This window comes from Prunus avium, chromosome 1, assembly GCF_965620075.1.
Source record: "Prunus avium chromosome 1, drPruAviu1.hap1.1, whole genome shotgun sequence".
Taxonomy (NCBI): Eukaryota; Viridiplantae; Streptophyta; class Magnoliopsida; order Rosales; family Rosaceae; genus Prunus; species Prunus avium.
The window spans coordinates 1,475,022-1,495,299 of NC_142284.1; the positions used below are offsets into that span (position 1 = coordinate 1,475,022).

Sequence of the window (20,278 nt, forward strand, 5' to 3'; positions counted from 1 at the left end):
GGAATAAGTCGCATATACTCTTTGGGTTTTGTGTAGTTTTTACCTCTCCTTTGTGAGAGCTTTTCACCTCTCCTTTGTGAGAGTTTTATTTGTCTTTTTATGGCTTGGTTTTTTCAAGCTTTATCTATTTTTGGTTATTCTGAGTTTGCACTCTTAAATTGAGATGTCTATGCCAGAATTTCTTTAATGGAGGAGCCCTAGATTGTCTTAATTTTGATGTTAGATCACTCAGTTATTATAATGGCTCTTTGTGGTTAGTTGTTTTTTTGACTGAATTATGAATGTAATTCCATAATTCTTTTTAAAAATACATAGGCTAAAATGTAATAATATTATCGAACTCAATGAGCAGTGATAACTTTAGTAGTAGAGTAATTTCATTCATAGCTCCTGCAATAGTTTAAAGTTCTATGATTGTACCCACTAGAAAACGAATAGAGCACTAGTTATTAGGAGGCGGTGGTTCTGTTGATATACATGTAGGTAAACCAAGCATAGTAGGTCGTGTGAAATAATGTGACAAATATTGGTGGCACATGGGTGAGCATGAAGAGTGGTAGCCTTATATCCTTGTCACTTAGCCCAAAGACCCCATCAAAATATATGCTTGTACGTTTGGCCAACTTTGAGGGAACATTGGGTGCCTTAGCTGGCTTACAATACTTGCGCTAAAACACAAAAACAAAATCTCAATCTGATCATCTTTTTGTTGGGGTCCATTTGCTAAATTGCCTACCCTAATCTAATCTCCACCTCTCCGCATTGCTTTTCAAGATTTGGAGGACAATTTTTTATTATGATTGGGGGGGGAGGAGGGGGCGTTAGTTTTGGAAGCGGGATTTAAGAGAGGTCATATAAATGGCATTTTACTTTCACCATATATATCCAATAATTTGAGAGAGAGAGAGAGATGAGTGATCACATCATATGGGTCGGTGACCGACAAGTCTAGTGTCTTCAAAGCATTGTAGCTTTGGTCATTTGGTGGGTAGTAAACATCAAATAGGAGGCCGGAAAATGAAGGGGGATTTGGCAATATGCTCACCAATATACATACAACTATAAAAGCAGCTGTCTTAGGAGGGGTCACAACAAGTAACCCTAGCTCCAAGATAAGTCACAAAATCTCATCTAAAGTGGCAGCAAGAAATTATGGCTTCACTCCTTTTTTCTTTGGCAACTTTGACTATAATGCTTGTTTAGATGTGTGCCAAATAAAAGAAAAGATGTGGGACCAAATTCATGGTTCATATTGATATGTGCTTGATCATTATTTCAACGGTGCTGCGATGTGCTTTAAATGGTTTCATAATATGTGATGTGTAGCATCATGCTAGACTTGCTACAAGTGCAAGAGAGGATATCTAGGGTTTGGTTAGAAGCAAGCAACTTTAGCTGTTGTTTTGTCACCTCTTGACCCACACAGCTATAAACAAACTTCTTTGGCGTTGGGAGGCCTTAATTTCTTCTTCGACGTTCTTAATTAACAGCAAATGTTCACCAATCTCCTACTAACTATATACTAATGAATTTAAGCACTATGCAACATAAGTTAGGCCAGTTGGTCAAGATAGTGTGTCTGCTCTCTTGCACCCGTGTTCAACTCCCTCCTCGTACATTAGAGTAGTTTAAAATATCATTTTAATAATAATAAAAAATTTAAATTCAAGCATTATGACTGGAAGAAGGAAGAAAATTACTTATACTTGCATTGAAGGGACCAAGGTGGTCCATGAACCATGATGGCCATGACCAATCTGATCACATTTTGCATGAAATGGTTAGGGTTCTTGACTGGTACATAATCACCCATGTGCCCCTTGAGACCCAGAATTGTCAATGTGATTGCAGAGTGAAAGTCACTCGCATGTGGCATGTGTGGGCTGGATCATTAATAATTCAACGGTGCTGATGTAAAACCTAGCTACTTTCTTTTATTAAAAAAACTATCTATTTAATGCATCACTGTCATTACCAAATAAACACCAAAATGTAAATAATAATCTAATCATCATTATAGCACAAATTAAGTATTTGATCTTCATGATCAAGTAGTACTTCAATTTCTTCCCGTCTCCGCAAACATGATTTTCCTTTATTTTTTCCAATTTTGGTAGGTATGCGTCTCCTATCATGCCACTTACTTTCCTTGTAATGCTAAAAACTGTGATGGTTGTGTTTCATCACTTTACTTACTTTCCTTATATATAAAATTTGAGTAATTTTCTTTCATTTTAATCAATCAGTGTCAATCCACAATACCTGATACATTGCCGATATTTACACGAATGAAGTTATTTATAGGCCGAAAGTGGCCTTGACATCTTTCATTTTCTTAACTTTTTAAATGTATATAAAGTGTAGTCATAGATTGCAATGAGGAATCTTATGATTTTAAGTTTGTGGCGTACTCAAACATAAAACTCTACATCCGTGTTCATAGATAGATGTTGATATCTAATAAATTGACTGCGTAGGTATCAAATATTGTAAATTGATATATGTAATCACTTCCCATTTGAATGTACAAGCACCATTCTCTGTTGTATAAACAGATTTTTAAACATGAAAATGTGGCCATTTAAGGCATCAAAATAAAATAGTTGTGCATGACACATGAAGGGAGGAATGGAGGAATTTTTTGGGGTTTCTCCCAAGCTTATACTATGCTCCCCACCCCATGTAGGTTGTAGCTGTAGACTTGTAGACTTGTAGTTGTTGGAATGATGAGAGGCCAAGGGGTGGCTGAGGCTCCACCGTCCAGTCCAACCGGTCCACCATGAAAAGGTGACGACCCAGCAGAAGAAAAGTGACTGATATCATCCAAATTAATCCAAATTAATGTCAATAATTTCATACAAGAATCTTTGCATAAAAAATGAAATAAATTCATACAAGAATCCAACTGTGGTAGGAGAGACGTCTAATATTAAGTTTAGTGCATCTAAATTCCAAAGTTGCAATTTGGTGGTGTTTTTCATTACTTTTAGGAGAAAATATTGAGAGTTTGCAATTGCTAACGTAAAGCTTAGACATGTACAGCTCCCCACTTGTTCATTCTTTATATATGGCAGCTTTGTGTACATAGTGTTATTATTATATACAGTATTGAATTCAATGTAGATAGAAATACATGTGGAACTTTGCTACATAAATTACAAAATATTGATTTAGTATCATTTGGTTTGCTAAAAGTAGTATAAACTATTAAAACTTAAGAAGAGCCGTAGCAATGAAATCAGATCAATATATAGATTCCCCAGCCATAATCGTGCAAACCTCCAACCACACTGTATAATGCATTTTCTTAAATAAAAAAGATGGGATGTTATTGACACTCCAAATCATGCACAACCAAGAATGACTAATCTTTCATTAAATTGCTAATCTAACATGATGACAACTGCACACTTCCGTTCATTCTACTCCTTTCCATGAATAAGCCCAAAGGAATATTTGGCATAATTATTTAGTACAATCCGTGGTATCTAATAAGGGAAAAATATGTATAATTGGTAGGTTTATTTAAAGTAAGATTGATAAATCGGCCAAAATAGGAAAACAACATATGTACGAACTTGATACGTTAGTGTGTTATATAATATTATTTTGTAACAAAAAATTATGGTCTAAATATGTAACTATACTAAAATTTAATTTCCATTAGGGTTTCATGGTTGTCCTTGTTTTGAGAGAAAAGAAACAAAATGTAAAAGGTTGATTAATAATGGAGTTCCTTTTTGTTTTGTACTTATATATGCTAATCAAACACACGTATTACGATCCCTTAATAAAGAATTAAAAGAAAAGCCAGCAAAACTATGTAGCACGAGCAACTCAATAGGGCCACGGGGGAGAGACATAATGAAAGATTACCAAAGCAATGAAAAGGAACAGAAATTATTCCTTGAATCCAGAAATATGCAGAACCCCAAAAAAAGAACATTATGCAGATCTTAAGCAGGGGTAGATTAGTCATTTGGGTTCCCTTAAACACTTTTCTCCTCCCTCCATATCCACACACCGAAAAGTGAAAAATGATGACAAAAGTGGGCAAAATTTTCAAAAGTAACGACAAATGACAGCATAACTCTCAGAATATTATTACTTAAAATGTCAATGGATTTTTCAATTCACAATAGTTTCCAAGATTAAGAAAACTTACAAAATGAGTTTTTTTAAAATTATTTTTGTTGCCGGGAAAATTACAAAATGTGTTACTTTTTTACTTCCTCGTTCTCTTTCTTGCCTTTACAGTTCATGAGTCATCAAATAGTGACAGTTCCAAATCTGTCAAATATACTACACAAAACCCAATAAAGAGAGAAGAGTAGTGGGAGTCTCCTGTTTGAGGAGAAAACAGAGTAAAAAGAGAGAAAATGGGGTGAAACTGTAATGTATGCAGCTGGAGTTTTCCAATCATAGCTGCTTGATCAGAACCCCATTTCCAGTTTTTCATTCCTTTGGCATGTACTTGATCCAAACGGAGCAGAAAGAATCAGTCTTTTCAGTCTCTATTGAAACTCATTTGCTTTACATGTGAAAGCTGTTGTGTGTACCCTTGAATGGTAGCTTTGCATTGTCTATCAGAACCCACCACTGAAATCATTCATTAAGGTTGGTTTTAATCTTATGGTTCATAAAGGATTAGCTTCTGCAGTTTTTATGAAGACCCATCTGCTCAAAACTAATGCATTTATGTTTCTTTGATTTGTAGGTTCACTTGTTGATTGGAAATCCAGCACCGGCTGTCACTCAATCTTCTGGTAAGTTCCTGATCTTATGTTTAATAAGAGAGTCAAGTCTTTTTTTTTTTTTCTTCTGTTTTTTTGCAATCCATTTGCAAAATAAAAAGCTCATCTTTGAGTGGTATGTTCGCTTGCCCATGAACTCCTTCCTGTGTTTGATCATTGTGTTGGTTTTTTGTTTTAGTAGTTCAAGTATGGCTTCTCATTTTGCGAAGTGTTGATTAGGTGAAAAAGCTCCTTTATTCTGAGTTTTATTGGGGTCAATTTCTGGATCACCTAGTTTTTGTATTTTCCAATTTTTAGCACTTATATGAATTTTGATTTCTCATATATCAAAGACAACCTCAGTTTGCCACATTGTTTGTTTTTTTCTTGATGTCCTCTTGCTTAGTGTTACTTATTTTCTTCCCTTGGATCAATTGCATCTGTCTAATAGAGCAGGCAATCTGCAATTTCCTATCATTGGTTTTGTCTTGATAACTTCTTGCTGGTAGAACTTTATGCCATTCCGACAATCTCTTTAAAGTTTTCTTGCACTTACATTTTCTTTGGTGATTTTGGTGTCCAGGCAGGAGTGAGATATACAGAACTGTAAAGCCTCCTTTGGAATATTGAGCGGTGGAAGTTCATTGAGCTGATAATCTGGCCTGGATCCATTATCTGGGGGTTTATTACTGGTACAAGGATCAGGCCTTTCCCAAGTCAAAACCAGTTCTGTTGTTGTGCTGCGCTGGAGTCATGGCAACCCTGTTACATTCTGAGTCCAGACGCTTATATTCTTGGTGGTGGGACAGTCATATTAGCCCAAAGAATTCAAAATGGCTTCAGGAAAATCTTACAGGTCTTGATATTTTCCTTGCATTTATTTGGAACTATACTAATTACCGGATAGAAACTTCCAATTGTTTCTATCTCACTGTGTATTAGGAACTTTATTTAGTAGGGTTTGGATTGAAATCAATTTTATTCAGATGCATATATAAACTCTGCACTAATTATATAGCCTCTAATCACATATGACGGCGAGTCATAACAACAAGACATAGCATTTTGGTAGTGATGCATGGATACCAACATAAAGATCTTAAGTAAAATATGCCTGTATTCTTCTCTTTTGGATGTTAATTTTAAAAACTAAACATCCCCTTTCTTAATCCTTCTGTTTTCAAATGAATAGGAAAGGAGAGACGAGACAGAGACAAAAGAGATGTGATAGTGGAGGGGGGAGAATAGATAGAACTAACACTAAGTACTGAAAACCATTTATGATTATCTTCAATTTTTATTTTATAAACCATTCTATATGTGGCCAGCTGTGTTCACACGCCTGGTTAGGATCTGTCTGGCCTACATAGGTGATATGCCTATGTATAATTTTTTCATGACTTGTCACTTTTCGTCAAACTACGATCAAGATCATCCATGTTAATTTGAACATGAAACTAGATTGTGTTCAGCTAAACCAAAAATGAATGGAAACAAGATATGGTGGATCTCAAGTTTTGTGATGTATGATGTTAGGATGATACAATGTCAAGTATATGCAATATGTTTTAAAAGGAATTTTCAGGTCATGGTAGATAAGGAATATTTAAAAAAAATTATATATCTGAACTACAAACACTAGTTTGGTCACCCTTAAAGGCTTCACCTCTGGACCTTGATCATTTTTTTTATGCTGCTGTGTATATTCCAAACCAGAGGGGTCTTTCTGATGAATATGCTTTCGTGTGTGAAGAAGTCTAAAAAAAGAAGCAATACAAATATCTTCTCATTTTCATTGTAGGAATGGGAAATGTGTCGGCTTTAGAAGTACAAGAAGTTAATGGTCCAAGCATGAACCATCTAAAATGGTGTCAGAAACATAAGAATGATAACATGCAGTTCATATTTGCTACTAATTAAAGAGTTATATCGATCCAAATTCTTGCTAGAAAGTTGCTCTCAACCTGGAATTCCTTGAAATTTTAAAGAGATTGTATAGTTGCTTAATCAAATAATACTTGTCTGTTGGATTTCGTTTTATCTCCTCAGCATTTGCACTTGAGCATGTTTTTGCATATGGATGTCTTCGGAATTTTCAGGCTACATTCTTAATCAACCCTAAATCTTATTTTGCAGACATGGATGCCAAAGTCAAAGCAATGATCAAGCTCATTGAAGAAGATGCAGATTCTTTTGCAAGGAGGGCAGAAATGTACTACAAAAAACGCCCAGAGCTCATGAAACTGGTTGAGGAATTCTATCGAGCTTATCGTGCGTTAGCAGAGAGGTATGATCATGCAACTGTGGAGCTGCGCCAGGCTCATCGAACCATGGCAGAAGCATTTCCCAACCAAGTACCTTATGTATTGGCAGATGAATCACCCTCAGGCTCTTCTGGCCCAGACGTTGAACCTCATACACCAGAAATTCCACATCCAGTTCGTGCCTTATTTGACGCAGATGACTTGCATAAGGATGCACTGGGACTCTCATCAACTAACTTACAAGCTTTGAAAAGGGGTTCAGTAGACTCTGAATCAGGAATAAGCAAAAGAGGTCTGAAACAGGTCAATGAGATGTTCAATCCAGGAGAAGTGCCAAATAATTTAAAGGTTGCAGAGGGAAGGATGGGAGAAGGCTTAAGTTTCCAAGAAGCAGAAGAGAGCAAACAAAAGTTGCAAAGTGGGTACTCTCAGTTAACAAGTGAGAACCAGAGTCTCAAGACCCAGGTTCTTTCTCAATCTGAGCGTGCTGCAAAAGCTGAAACTGAAGTTCAAACCTTAAAGAAAACTCTACATGAGATACAAGCTGAAAAAGACGCAGTCCTTCTTCAGTACGAGCAGAGTTTGGAGAAGTTATCTAAACTGGGGAGAGAACTAAATGATGCACAAATGGCTGTTGGAGGGCTCGATGAACGAGTGAGCAAAGCTGATATTGAAACTACAATATTGAAGGAAACTCTTGTGGAATTAGAAGCGGAGAGGGATGCTGGTCTTCTTCAGTACAATCGTTGTTTGGAAAGGATATCTAGCCTGGAGAGCATGTTATCTTTTGCCCAAAGGGACGCAAAAGGACTTAATGAGCGAGCTATTAAAGCAGAAACTGAAGCTCAAAATCTCAAGCAAGAACTTTCTACACTAGAGGCTGAAAAGGAAGGTTTTTTTCTTCAGTACAAGCAATGTCTTGAGCAGATATCTGTTCTGGAGACTAAAATCTCAGTTTCTGAGGAAAATTCCAGAATGCTTAATGAACAAATTGAAAGAGCTGAAGGTGAAATCAAATCTCTGAAGGAATCTCTGGCTATACTGAAGGAAGAGAAAGAAGCTGCAGCTCTTCAATACAAGCAGTGCATGGATACAATTTCTAAGATGGAAAGTGAAATTTCTCATGCTCAAGCAGATGCTGAACGACTGAAAAGCGAAATTTTGACAGGGGCAGCAAACTTAAAGAGTGCCGAAGAACAATGCGTTCTCTTGGAGAGATCAAATCAGTCTCTGCGGTTAGAGGCGGACAGTCTGCTGAAGAAGATTACAAGTAAAGATCAAGAACTTTCAGAGAAGAATGAAGAGATGGAGAAATTTCAGATTTTGATGCAAGAGGAGCACTTGCGGTTTGTGCAAGCTGAAGCCACTCTCCAAGCTCTAAAGAAGTTGCACTCCCAATCTCAAGAGGCACAGAAAGCTTTAGCACTGGAGTTCAAAAATGGCCTTCAAATGTTGAAGGAATTGGAGATACGCAAACAAGGTATGGAGGATGATATCCAGCAGGTTAAGGAGGAAAATAAGAGCTTAAGTGAATTGAATTTTTCTTGCACTATCTCGATAAAGAATCTTCAAGATGAAATATTTAACATCAAAGAGATGAAAGAGAAACTTGAACAGGAGGTTGCGCTAAAATCAGACCAAAGCAATGCCCTCCAGCAACATATATTCGATTTGGAGGAGGAAATTAAGGGATTGAACAGAAGATACCATGCTATGGTGGAGCAGGTGGAATCAGCAGGTTTAAATCCTGAATGCTTTGAGTCATCTGTGAAAGACTTGCAAAATGAAAAGGCAAAGCTAAAAGATATCTGCACAAGGGACAGAGAAGAGAGAGAACTTCTTTATGAGAAATTGAAGGATATGGGTAAACTTTCAAAGGAGAATGCCGTTCTGGAGAGTTCGCTGTTGGGGTTGAATGGTGAGTTGGAGGGTTTGAGAGAGAAGGTCAAAGAATTGCAAGAGTCTTGCCAGTTTCTCCAGGGAGAAAAATCCATTCTTGTTGCTGAGAAAGCTATCCTGCTTTCTCAGTTACAAATTATCACTCAGAATATGCAGAAGCTTTTTGAGAAGAACACCTTGCTGGAAAATTCCCTCTCTGGGGCAAATATTGAGCTTGAACGGTTGAGAGCAAGATCAAAGAGCTTGGAAGAGTTGTGCCAGTTACTCAATAATGAGAAGTGCAATCTTCTTAATGAGAGAGGCACCCTTGTATTTCAGTTAAAAGATGTTGAACAGAGACTGCGAAACCTGGAAAAGCGGTTCACAAAATTAGAGAAAAAATATTCTAAGCTGGAGAAGGAGAAAGGCTCCACACTTAATGTTGTAGAGGAACTATGGGGTTCCCTTCATGCAGAAAAACGAGAGCGTGCAAGTTATATACGGTCAAGTGAGGCTCGGTTAGCAGGTTTGGAAAACAATTTCCATGTCATGCAGGAAGAAAGAAGGCTGGGAAAGAAAGAATTTGAAGAAGAACTAGATAAAGCTCTAAATGCCCAGATTGAGATCTTTGTCCTTCAGAAGTTTATAGAAGATCTGGAAGAGAAGAATTTTTCATTATTAATTGAGAGTCAGAGACATGTTGAGGCATCCAAATTTTCTGATAAGCTGATCGCAGAATTGGAGAATGAAAATCTTGAGCTACAGGTGGAAGAAGAATTCTTGGTGGGAGAAATCGAAAAGTTAAGGCTGGGAATTCGTCAAGTGTTCAGGGCTCTTCAAACTGAACCAGATAGCCATGAAAATAAGAGTGCACAAGACCAAGTACCTGTGCTGCACATTTTGAATACTATTAAGGACTTGAAAACTTCTTTGTTTAGGAGCAAGGATGAGGAACAACAGTTGCTGGTTGAGAAGTCAGTGCTCCTAACTTTACTTGAGGAGATGAGATTAGAGGGTGCAGATATAGAATTAGCAAAACAACTCTTCGAGCACGAGTATGAGATTATCGTAGACCGTTGTTCTACGCTACAAAAAGAGAAGCATGAGCTTCTAGAGATGACAAGGCAGCTGAGGTTGGAAGTCACCAGGAAAGAGCACAAGGAGGAAACATTAGAGGCTCAATTGCAAACGCTTCAAGCTAAGCTGGAAAATTTTCAGGATGCTTATGTGGTTTTGCACAATGAGAACTCCAAGGTGCTTGAAGAGAGAAGATCTTTGCTTAAGAAAGTTTTGGACCTGAAAGAGGAAAAGCAAATGCTTGAAGAGGAGAATAGTGTTAATTTCCATGAAGCACTAGCTTTCAGCAACCTCTCTTTGGTTTTAGAGAGCTTCACAATTGAAAAAGCTGCGGAACTAAAGGCACTTGCTGAAGATCTCAACACCCTCTTTGTAATTAACAATGACCTTATAGAGGCTGTTGGAATATTGGGGGAGAATTTAGTGATGAAAGAAGTAGAAAATCTACATCTGAATGAGACGGTCCACTTGTTGGACAAAGAACTGAGTGAAGCCAACGACTTAAATGGTCAACTAAGCTATCAAATTGCAGTTGGAAGGGATTATCTGAAACAGAAAACCATGAAGCTCTCAGAGGCAGAAGAGAAGCTTGAAAAGACAGAGGAATTGAATCTGCAATTATGTAGAACATTTCAGGAACTGAAGATGGAATATGAAGAATCAAAAATTGTGAGAGAAAATTGTGAGAAGCAGATTCTTGAACTATCTGAAGGTAGCACAAATCAGAAAAAGGAAATCGTTGGCCTTCGTGAAGCGAATGAAATTCTGGAGAATGAAATCTTGTGTAAAGCAATTGAAAAAGAAATAGAAAATCTACATCTGAATGAGACAGTCCAATTGTTGGACAAGGATCTGTGTGAAGCCAAGGACTCAAAAGCTCAGCTAAGCCATCAAATATTAGCTGGAATGAATTCTCTGAAACAGAAAACCATGGAGCTCTCAGAAGTTGAAGAGAAGCTTAGAAAGACTGGGGACTTGAATGTGGAATTGTGCAGAACCGTTCAGGAACTGAGGATGGAAAATGAAGATTCAAAACTACTGAGAGAAAATTGTGAGAAGCAGATTCTGGAACTATCGAAAGATAACTCAAATCAGAAAAATGAAATTGATAGCCTTCACAAAGCAAATGGAACTCTGGAGATTGAAGTGGGCATCTTAAGTGAAGTAATTGAAGAACATAGAATTAGAGAAGAGAATTTGAATTCAGAGCTGCAAGAAAGAAGCAATGACTTTGAACTCTGGGAGGCTGAGGCTGCAACATTCTATTTTGATTTTCAAGTTTCTGCTGTCCGTGAAGTTTTTCTTGAAAATAAAGTTAATGAGCTTTCTGAAGTTTGTGAGAGTCTTAAAGATGAAAGTGCTACAAAAGGTGTGGAGGTTGAACAAATGAAAGAAAGAGTTAGCTCCTTGGAAGGTGAAGTTGGAGGACTGATGGCCCAGCTGTCTGCATATGTTCCTGTTGTAGCCTCATTGAGAGAGAATGTAGCATCTCTTCAGCACAATGCCGTTCTTAGAACAAAGCTTCTTGTGGAAAGCAATCAACAATATAAGGTAATATTTTCCCTCTTTTGAGAAACATTAATGATCATGATGATTCAGAAGTTACAATCTGAGCTAGGTAGTTGCTCCATTTTTGGTTTTGACAGCATAAACCCAAATTAATTGGCTTGAATTTCAAGGGAACCTTCAAGAACATAGAAGTGTATCTGTTTAGTGTGTGTTTTTGGCCATTGGCATGGAGGAAATGTGTATCTAACTGCTATCATAAGTTCACATGAAATTCCAGTTAGTTCTGAGAGTCGTGTTTATATTAAACTTAAAACATTCTTGTTCTGGCAAAGGCCTTCGCAACAGAAACATATTTGAGAAAACAAGTCTGCAAGTTGTCTTGAAGTCTTGATTTTCTCGACTGTGACATGTAGTTTTTGTGTGCATAATTGAAGTCTTAGTGCTAAAACCTAAGACTTAATTAACATGCTTGTGTCTGATTGCACCATTCTGACCATCGCCATTGCTAGCTGCTGCTCTTCTTCTTTCTTCTAATTTGCTTTTTACTTCTAGGATATTGAACCACAAAATTATCTACATCAAAAGAGCTGTCAGGATTCCAGAGAAGATCGAAGCACATTGATACCAGACGGAATTTCAGAATTGGAAAAAATGCAGACTATGATCAAAGAAGTTGAAAAGGTGTTTGTAGAAGAAATGGAAAGGCTTGCAATTGAAGCAGTTGAAAAGGCAATGGTGGAAGAAATGGAAAGGCTTGCAACTCAGGAAAGTACAAAAAACAGCAACATCAAAGTGGAGGTTTCTGTGGAGATCGAAGAGCTAAAATTGAAAGGTACCTCACTTCAAGGAAAAGGCAGTAAAAGTGAAGAGCTGAAACTTGTGAATGAGTTTACTGATGAAAATCTCAAGTTGCAGAGGATGAAATCTGATAATGGGACTTCGATGAAAGATATTCCACTTGATCATGTTTCAGATTGTTCATTTTATGGAAGAAGCAGGAGAGAGAATGGTGGGGCGGATGATCAAATGCTTGAGTTATGGGAAACTGCTGAACAACACTGCCGTCAGGATCCAGTGACCAGTGAGATAGAAAATCAGAAATCTGCACCAAGGGAAGATGTGGCTTACCATCGGTTTGCAGATTCGCAGCAGATCATTCAAAATTCTTCTTCGGAAGTTCAGGTTGAGAAGGAGTTGGGCATTGACAAGCTGGAGGTGTCCCTTGATATTCAAGGGCCGAGTCATGAAGGCAAGAAGGAAAAGATATTGGAGAGACTTGCTTCTGATGCTCAGAAACTGACAAGTCTGCAAACAATTGCTCAAGATTTGAATAAGAAGATGGAGACAAACAAGAAGGGTAGAAAGGCAAATGGCACTGAATATGAAACAGTCAAGACACACTTGCATGAAGTTGAGGAGGCAGTTGTGCAGCTAGCAGAAATAAATGATCAATTGAAAAAGAATATCGAAGAGTCTCCGTTGAACGAGCAGACGTCCATGGAGTTGGAGGAGGCTGGAAATGTCCGGAGAGAGAGAATACTCGAACAGGCAAGTAAAGGGTCTGAGAAGATTGGAAGGTTGCAGTTTGAGTTACAGAACATTCACTATATTTTGCTGAAATTGGAGGATGAAAACAAAAACAAAGGGAGGAACGGATTTTACGTAAGTAGAACAGGTGTTCTCCTGAAGGATTTTATTTACAGTGGCAGAAGTAGTGAGAGGCGCAAGAAGGCTCGTGTGTGTGGGTGTATGAGACCCTCCACAAATGGAGACTGAGGAAGTAACCACTTTAGAGGGAAGCATATTTTATTGGCTTTTAAGTTTTCATTCCATGAAATGGTCCTAATATTATTACCTTAAGCGAATCATTTCCTGGATTAGTTGGTGAAAACTGAACTGTATTAGCTCAGATTCTCTGTAAGATTTAGGCTTGATCTAATCAAAATAAGATGCTTCCTTCTGCTTTTCATCTCATAATAAACTGGAGAAACTCAAAATAATACAAGCTTCTTTTTTTTCTTCAATTCATGTTTTCCAATAAGATGGGAAATGGATAGAGTTGAATATTAACCGGATTTTGAACCAAGACCTTCTTGGGTGTGGTATAACATCTGAAGCAGGAATTTAATGGATGTAATGCTTAATGATCCTCAATTTCAGATTTCTATACATATCTTTTTTACCAAATTATTATTATTTTTTATAGTGGTGATTCTGTTTGCATAATTCAATTCAACCGATCATATATTGGCAACGACAATCAGGGAGAGACAAATGCTCCAACTCTTTGAAACAACACCTTATTTATAAAGAGTAACATTATTAACCCGAAGTACTCACCTCACCTACCCACTTATCCACTCTAAAATATTTAGAGAAACCCTTCTGCCAAAGTCTACAAAATATCACCATTGCCTCGCCCAGTGAGCCCACCCTCATTGCATCTAAGTTTGAATCCAAATCCTCTCACGATATTATATCACTTGTATTTTAAAAAAAAATCACTGATATGAAAGTAATGCCCATTGCCCCTTGAGTTGGGAGCTACCTTAGACCTTGGGGGCGATGCTCGAGGCCTTAAGTTGTGGGGCCTGGTCATGAAGCAACACCAACACCCTTCTTGTATTTCATTTCATGGAGCATCACTCAGACAACGTGGGAGTGCCTCAGGCAGCCAATGTCTTTTGTCTTTTTCCGTAAATCAGGACTCTGAAATCGGCGACTGCCTTCAAAATTGGTGAAGCTGCAAAATAGTTTCCCAACACTCGAACTGACATAGGGAAAGGATCAAAACACATATCCCGTTCAGCCTTTCTGCATGTTTTGCCAGTCCACTTTAATTGTACCGATTGAATAAAGGCAAAAAACCTTTTATGAAACAACATGCGGAGTGATGCTATTTGACCTGTACTTTTGGTACACATTACATGGTAGATGTAATAGGAATAATATAATAGTGAATGTAAAATGCAGGATTCAAAGATAATCTCGGATTAAATATAATAAAAACTTAGTATTTGGATTAAAGCACAAAATTTCGGTCAAGCAACTTTCTTTTCCTCACAGCTAGAACATAACAAGCAGCAAGTAATACGGTCTTCAAGTTCACAAAACATAAATCGAGCAACTCTAAAATAGAAGAAAATGAACAAAGGCTGTTTTTAAGCTCCAACGATTTCTGGTGGGGGCTCAGTCACTGCTTCTTCAGCAGGTCTTTCAACCTTCTGACCAACATCTTCATTACCACCATGGACCTACAGATACAAAGTCCATTTTACTTCATCAATATCCAGCTACTGTCAAAATGCATTAGCGTGTGACAGATCATGATGCAAAAATGCCACCAATAATGATTGATATAAAGCAGATGTCAGGGAATGAAGGGTTTCAAACTATTACTGAACTCCTAATCCTCAGAATGAATATAATAATGACAGAAAAGCTCGAGTATTCCAAAAGTACTATAGTCAGGAGGACTCATTTATATCTTAATAATGTTACAAATGCCCAATAAATAAAAAAACCGTTTGCACTGTCAGTCAACTCTGCATGCTAAAACAGAAAAAGGGCATACCTCCATTAGCTTGGTAAGATCAAACTTCGGTGCTTTCAAGATCTTGACTTTCCGGATGAAGACATTTTGCAATGGATAGATGCTCATGGTTGCCTTCTCAATCTCTTTACCGATACTCTCAGCAATGAACTTGCGAACCAAGTCCTTTAGATCACTAGATGTCGCCTGGGCGACCATGATCTCCCTCATCTTACGGCGGATCTGACAGAATCAATGCAGCATTACATCATGTTACAGCTAAACAAAGACTTCCAACTATGACTAAAAACATACATTTCATGGTAATATTTCTAATATAAACATGTAAACCCTAAAGTCAATATTACCTGTCTAATCTGGCTAGATTGTGCATAACAGGTCCTCTTGACCTGATTTGGACGTCTCTTGGTGAAGCCAATGCAGAACAACCTGAGAGTGTAGTTGTCTGTGGTCTTCACATCCACATGAGCTTCAATTAAAGTTTGCCATTTCCTCACCAATGACCTCAACTTGTCAGTTGTGAAGTTCATTCCCTGAATAATCCAATAAAACATCAGTAGAGGTGGAAATAAATTTATATTAGAAATCATTAAAATAAAAAAACATATGGACATTATAATTTTCTTACCCAGAAATTTGTAAGAACGTTCCTCCCTTGGACATCTTCAGCTCTCAATCGCATCTTTCTGTAAGCATGTTCCTCATCACCCTGAAGGTCAGCAAGCGATACCTCAAAGACTCTATGTTTGAGTCCTTCCGAAGCAATCTGTTAAAATCCCAACACTTGTTAAGAGTATGAATTATGTGAACAATTAAAGATATGTGGAGAGTCTTCTTATGTCAAAAAGAAGTGTTCTTATGTCAAAAAGAAATGTTCTTATGCTCAACAATAATTGCTTTACAAGTGTGCATGAAGAAAGATGAATTGACTATATAATAGCTTTACAATTTTGCATGTCGTATGCAACAACAATAGTGCTAAAAGCAATGATGTCAAATTCAAATATCCAGCTTTAAATTCCAGAACAGAATGGAGTAAATAAAAAGTTTTAAACTCAGAACTGGGGAAAATATCTCAAACTAACAAGAAAAAAAGGTACTCCAAACATTAGAGCTGGCATTAAAATTCCAATGAAGTGTTTAACTCAGAAACAAATGCAACAATGGCTCAACTTCACGCTAAAATACATCTGAACAATGCTAACAAAAAACCCATTTTTCATGAATCCCCGTTTTCCAAACAAACAGATAACAGGGTAATCCTAAAACTCTGAACAGATGCAATCCATACATTCAAAACCAGTAGATAACAAGTTCACAGATTATGGTTCAGCAATAACCACAATCTAATCAACAGCAGCCTAACCACAACCTGATCCAGTGAAGCCAGATGCACGCAACTCTACAGACATAGATGAGACTAAATCTATCTTCTCAAGATAAATTAGAATTAGGCTAATCCCACAACTACTTCCAGCGTATACCACAAATCACGAAAACACAACTACTCAAAAACTAAAACAAAAATGAACCCAAATATATATATATATATACATACAGATAGAAATAATACCTTGGTACCCTGAGTACGGGAGACGAGGGTTTTACCCACATTCTTGTTCTGGAACAATGAAGGGGCCTTGATATCATACCAATCCTTCTTGGCAAACGGATCAGCCCTGTATTTTTAACAAACAAATACAAATGAATAAATCAATATTGAAGCAAAACTAATACGTATAAACCAAATTGTATGAAATGAAAACTGAAAACAAAACTACACAAAAGAAACCCAGATCTGTAGTAAATCAAGCGTAGATTTAAAAAAATGAGCTTACGCTTTCTTCTTTCCTCCTTTCTTGGACTTGGAAATCCTCTTGTTCTTCCTGTGTCAAACAAAGCTCAATGTGTCAGTGACCCGTTTAGCAATTTAACAGCTGAATATACGCATGCAAAGTATGGAGAAAGTACCCAACGGCCATGGTTGGAGCTTGGAAGAGCTGAAGAGCTCAAGGGTGACCTGCGAGACAGACGAAGTGAGAGTCGAAACGGCTGTGAGAGCAAACCCTTTTCGATGACACAAAAACCCTAGCCCTCTCTTATATAAATTGGATAGGTCTTGCCCTTACTGAGCTGGGCTCAGGTTATAGTTGGGCCAGATTTTGTAATTTGTTAAAATAATATGACGGCTCAAGTTATGATTGGGCCTTATATGAGAAAGCCCAAGAAAAGGCCTAAGTTCTGGGCTCTGGCTCTTACCCAAACCCTATTACGTTGTTATAATGGGACACGATGTCATGTGTTCGAATCCCTCTTCCCCCAATATCGGTTAGGTAAAGGAAAAAAATTATGTTACGCTCACTTAAGTTGTTACATACTTATAAGAGGAGTAAAACTGATCCTCTTGTTTGTTGGCAAATTTTTTTATTATTATTATTATTTAAAAGTGAGTGGGTGAGAAAATGAATTATGATTAGGTTAGGTCAAAAGGTTCGATTTTCTTTCATTGTAACCAAAAGAAAAAACAATTTGGATCAACTTTGAAGTCAGATCCAAGACCCTAGTATGGGTTCGGGGTCTGTAGTTTGTGTTTTGAGTCTGAGAGTGTGCGTTCAATGTTTGAGGTCCAAAGCAACAAATTGATACCAAAACATGACATACACTAAAGTTTTGAAGTCATTTATGACTATTTTTAATATATAGAAAACATCAGTCGTGCGTCAAATTTCATATAACAAGAGAGTCAAAAGAGCAAATTGATTGAAATATTTGTTTTGGATTTACAACAAGCCCTCAAATATAATTTCAACAAGGAGACAGATTAAAGAAAAAAAATCGTAATTCTCAGTTGATCATGGATAATGAGATGCCACATGAGGCGGAGGTGGAGGCGGCGAGGGTGGCGGTGGACTTCTTGGTGTGCACCCAAAGGCATCACAATTGACCAAATGGGCATAAAATGTGGCACATTCCTGTGGTGATCGCTGCAATGGCCTATATGCAATACAATTCTTCCTATCATCTTGTTCTGGCAACTTGATGCATATTGGTGGTTCACCACAGAAATAGTTATATGAGTATGTGAAGTTCTCCAACTTAGTCAACGAGCATATGCTAGCAGGAACCTCCCCTGACAATTTGTTCTGTGCCACATTTAGCTGCTCCAAATTCTTCATCCCACCCATAGATTCAGGCAATGCACCCACCAGCTTATTCTTGCTTATATCAAACACTCTCACTTTGTCCAACAACCCTAAATTTGATGGCAGACACCCTCTTAGTCCACTGTTTATGAGTATAACTTCGTTCAATGTGTCCTTCAAATTCGCCAAGCTTGAAGGAATGCAACCCTTGAGGTCATTATTTGCCAAGACAATCACAGAGAGTGAGGAGTTGCCAATGTTTTGAGGCAATGAAAATTGAAACCTGTTATTGTTAAGGAACAATGCATCTAGTTTTAAATTGAAAAGGGCAGAGGGAACTTCACCATGAAAATTGTTGTATCTGACATCTAAGTATTTGAGTGATGGAATGTAAAGAACAGATGAAGGAAATTGGCCTGTGAATTGATTGTTACTAATATCGAATTCGTGAAGAAGGCGAAGGTAACGAAAGCTATAAGGAACGGTGCCGCAGAAGCGGTTAGAGTTGATGTGGAAAATGGCTAGATCAGTTAAGAGGCCAAGTTCTTCAGGCAAGGAACCGGCTACGTTGGCATGGTTAAGGTCAATGCCAGCCACCGTGATGGTGTGAGGGTCATCCAGGGCTGGTGCACAGTAGACTCCGGTGTAGTTACAAACTTGCAGGCCGCACCAATTGGCAGTGAAGTTGTTGGGGTCAGAGGTGATGACATGTTTCCATGCTTGGAGTGCTGCGTAAGCCTGTAGAAGTCTGGGGTTGGAGACTTGGTGAGAGGGTTTGAAGAGGAAGATGATAGAGAAGATGACACCGAGGGACAAAGTGAGACTTGGGTTTTTCATTTTTGAGAGCATAGCCACAGAAATGTCCTTATCTGTTGTGTGATGTTCAAGGATAGGGATTGAAGTTTATATATATGGATTTTGAGAAGTGGTCTTGACTTGTATCTCACTCTAGGTAAATATATTATTATCTTGTTGGGGTAGCACAGAAGGGCTTTTTGAATTTGGATTAATTGACTTACAATTGGTCAATTAGTAGGTAACAAGAATGTTCTATCAATTCATGCAATGCACTGGCATATGCATGGCAAAGGATAGAGATGTTAATTTTGTTTCTTGTAGGGAGTCTAAAGAAGAGGGTTGGCATGAAATTGGCAACAGATGCTACCAAACACACGGTTTTTACCAGCCCGGCTTTAAAATTAATATGTTTACTCAAAAGTACATGGAGAATTGTTCAACAGATTTGATATATATATATTTGCAGTTTTTCAAAGGTCTATATTTTACTGATATGCTCAGACAGTGGACTGGATTGCTAAAACAAAGACTATGTCTGTGTAAAGCCTTGAGGAGGCAGATATCAAAGTCACACACACGGCAGAGCAGGTATTTAAAGGAAGAGAAAGTGTGTGTAGGTTGCAAAGTCCATTCAAGCATGCTTCATTTTTATCTTCTTTTCTTTTGGGGTTGGATTTGCTTGTGATATTGAAATTTTGATTAAATTAAACCCCAACTTGCATGTGGAAAATTGTTGAGGAGAGGGAAAGATAATCCAAGTCAAATACCAACACACAAACCAAAATCTGTATTAAGCAAACAATAATTGAAAAGTCCAAATCCAAATAAAAAAGCCAACCATAAAGCTATAGCCCAATCTGATGCCCTAATTAACCACCTCAACCGACAATAAGTTAGCAAAAAATAGGATCATACTTGTATTAGTATATCATTTTCGAATCAATTGTTAGAAAAATAAGATAAAATAAAGGAAAGATTGGGAAAGACAGCAGCACTTAGAGGAGTTAGAATGTAACGATACTAAACTCATTTTATTGAATCTATCAACTATAAAATATTATAATAATAATAATACTAGCTCAGCAACCTCAGCCTTATCTTAAATATGAAATGGCTTTAAATGAATGAGGAAAAGTGGAGTAGAATTGGGGTGAAGATGAAATTTGAAATTTCATATTGCTAAAGCATTTTGCTTAAGAATTTAAGGTGAGAATTATAAATTCATGGAGAGAGTTGTGTGCATTGAACGCTTAATCCTAAAAATGTATTCGGATTTTGAACCCTGAATCCAAATCCAAAAGTCTACACCTAAATTATGGATCA

General features: G+C 37.5%; 3 protein-coding genes across 3 annotated transcripts; 1 reads left to right on the forward strand and 2 right to left on the reverse strand.

The window, feature by feature from the left end:
• Positions 1–4,316: 4,316 nt before the first annotated feature.
• On the forward strand, positions 4,317–13,485 carry LOC110768662 (protein NETWORKED 1A-like). The gene is made up of 5 exons (XM_088247168.1): positions 4,317–4,617; positions 4,718–4,766; positions 5,317–5,589; positions 6,870–11,503; positions 12,014–13,485. Exons 3-5 carry the CDS (start codon positions 5,487–5,489, stop codon positions 13,235–13,237), a joined length of 5,961 nt encoding a protein of 1,986 aa, XP_088103294.1. The 5' UTR covers positions 4,317–4,617; positions 4,718–4,766; positions 5,317–5,486; the 3' UTR covers positions 13,238–13,485.
• A 951-nt stretch (positions 13,486–14,436) lies between these two features.
• Positions 14,437–17,141, reverse strand: LOC110768661 (small ribosomal subunit protein eS1). Its single transcript, XM_021972482.2, has 7 exons — positions 16,986–17,141; positions 16,853–16,900; positions 16,588–16,693; positions 15,643–15,780; positions 15,362–15,547; positions 15,036–15,236; positions 14,437–14,715 (listed from the first exon to the last, which is right to left on the reverse strand). The coding sequence occupies exons 1-7, from the start codon at positions 16,994–16,996 to the stop codon at positions 14,623–14,625; spliced, it is 783 nt and encodes a 260-aa protein (XP_021828174.1). The 5' UTR covers positions 16,997–17,141; the 3' UTR covers positions 14,437–14,622.
• A 641-nt stretch (positions 17,142–17,782) lies between these two features.
• Positions 17,783–19,007, reverse strand: LOC110768669 (Leucine-rich repeat (LRR) family protein). The gene has a single exon (XM_021972495.2). The coding sequence runs from the start codon at positions 19,004–19,006 to the stop codon at positions 17,867–17,869; it is 1,140 nt and encodes a 379-aa protein (XP_021828187.2). The 5' UTR covers position 19,007; the 3' UTR covers positions 17,783–17,866.
• Positions 19,008–20,278: the final 1,271 nt, after the last annotated feature.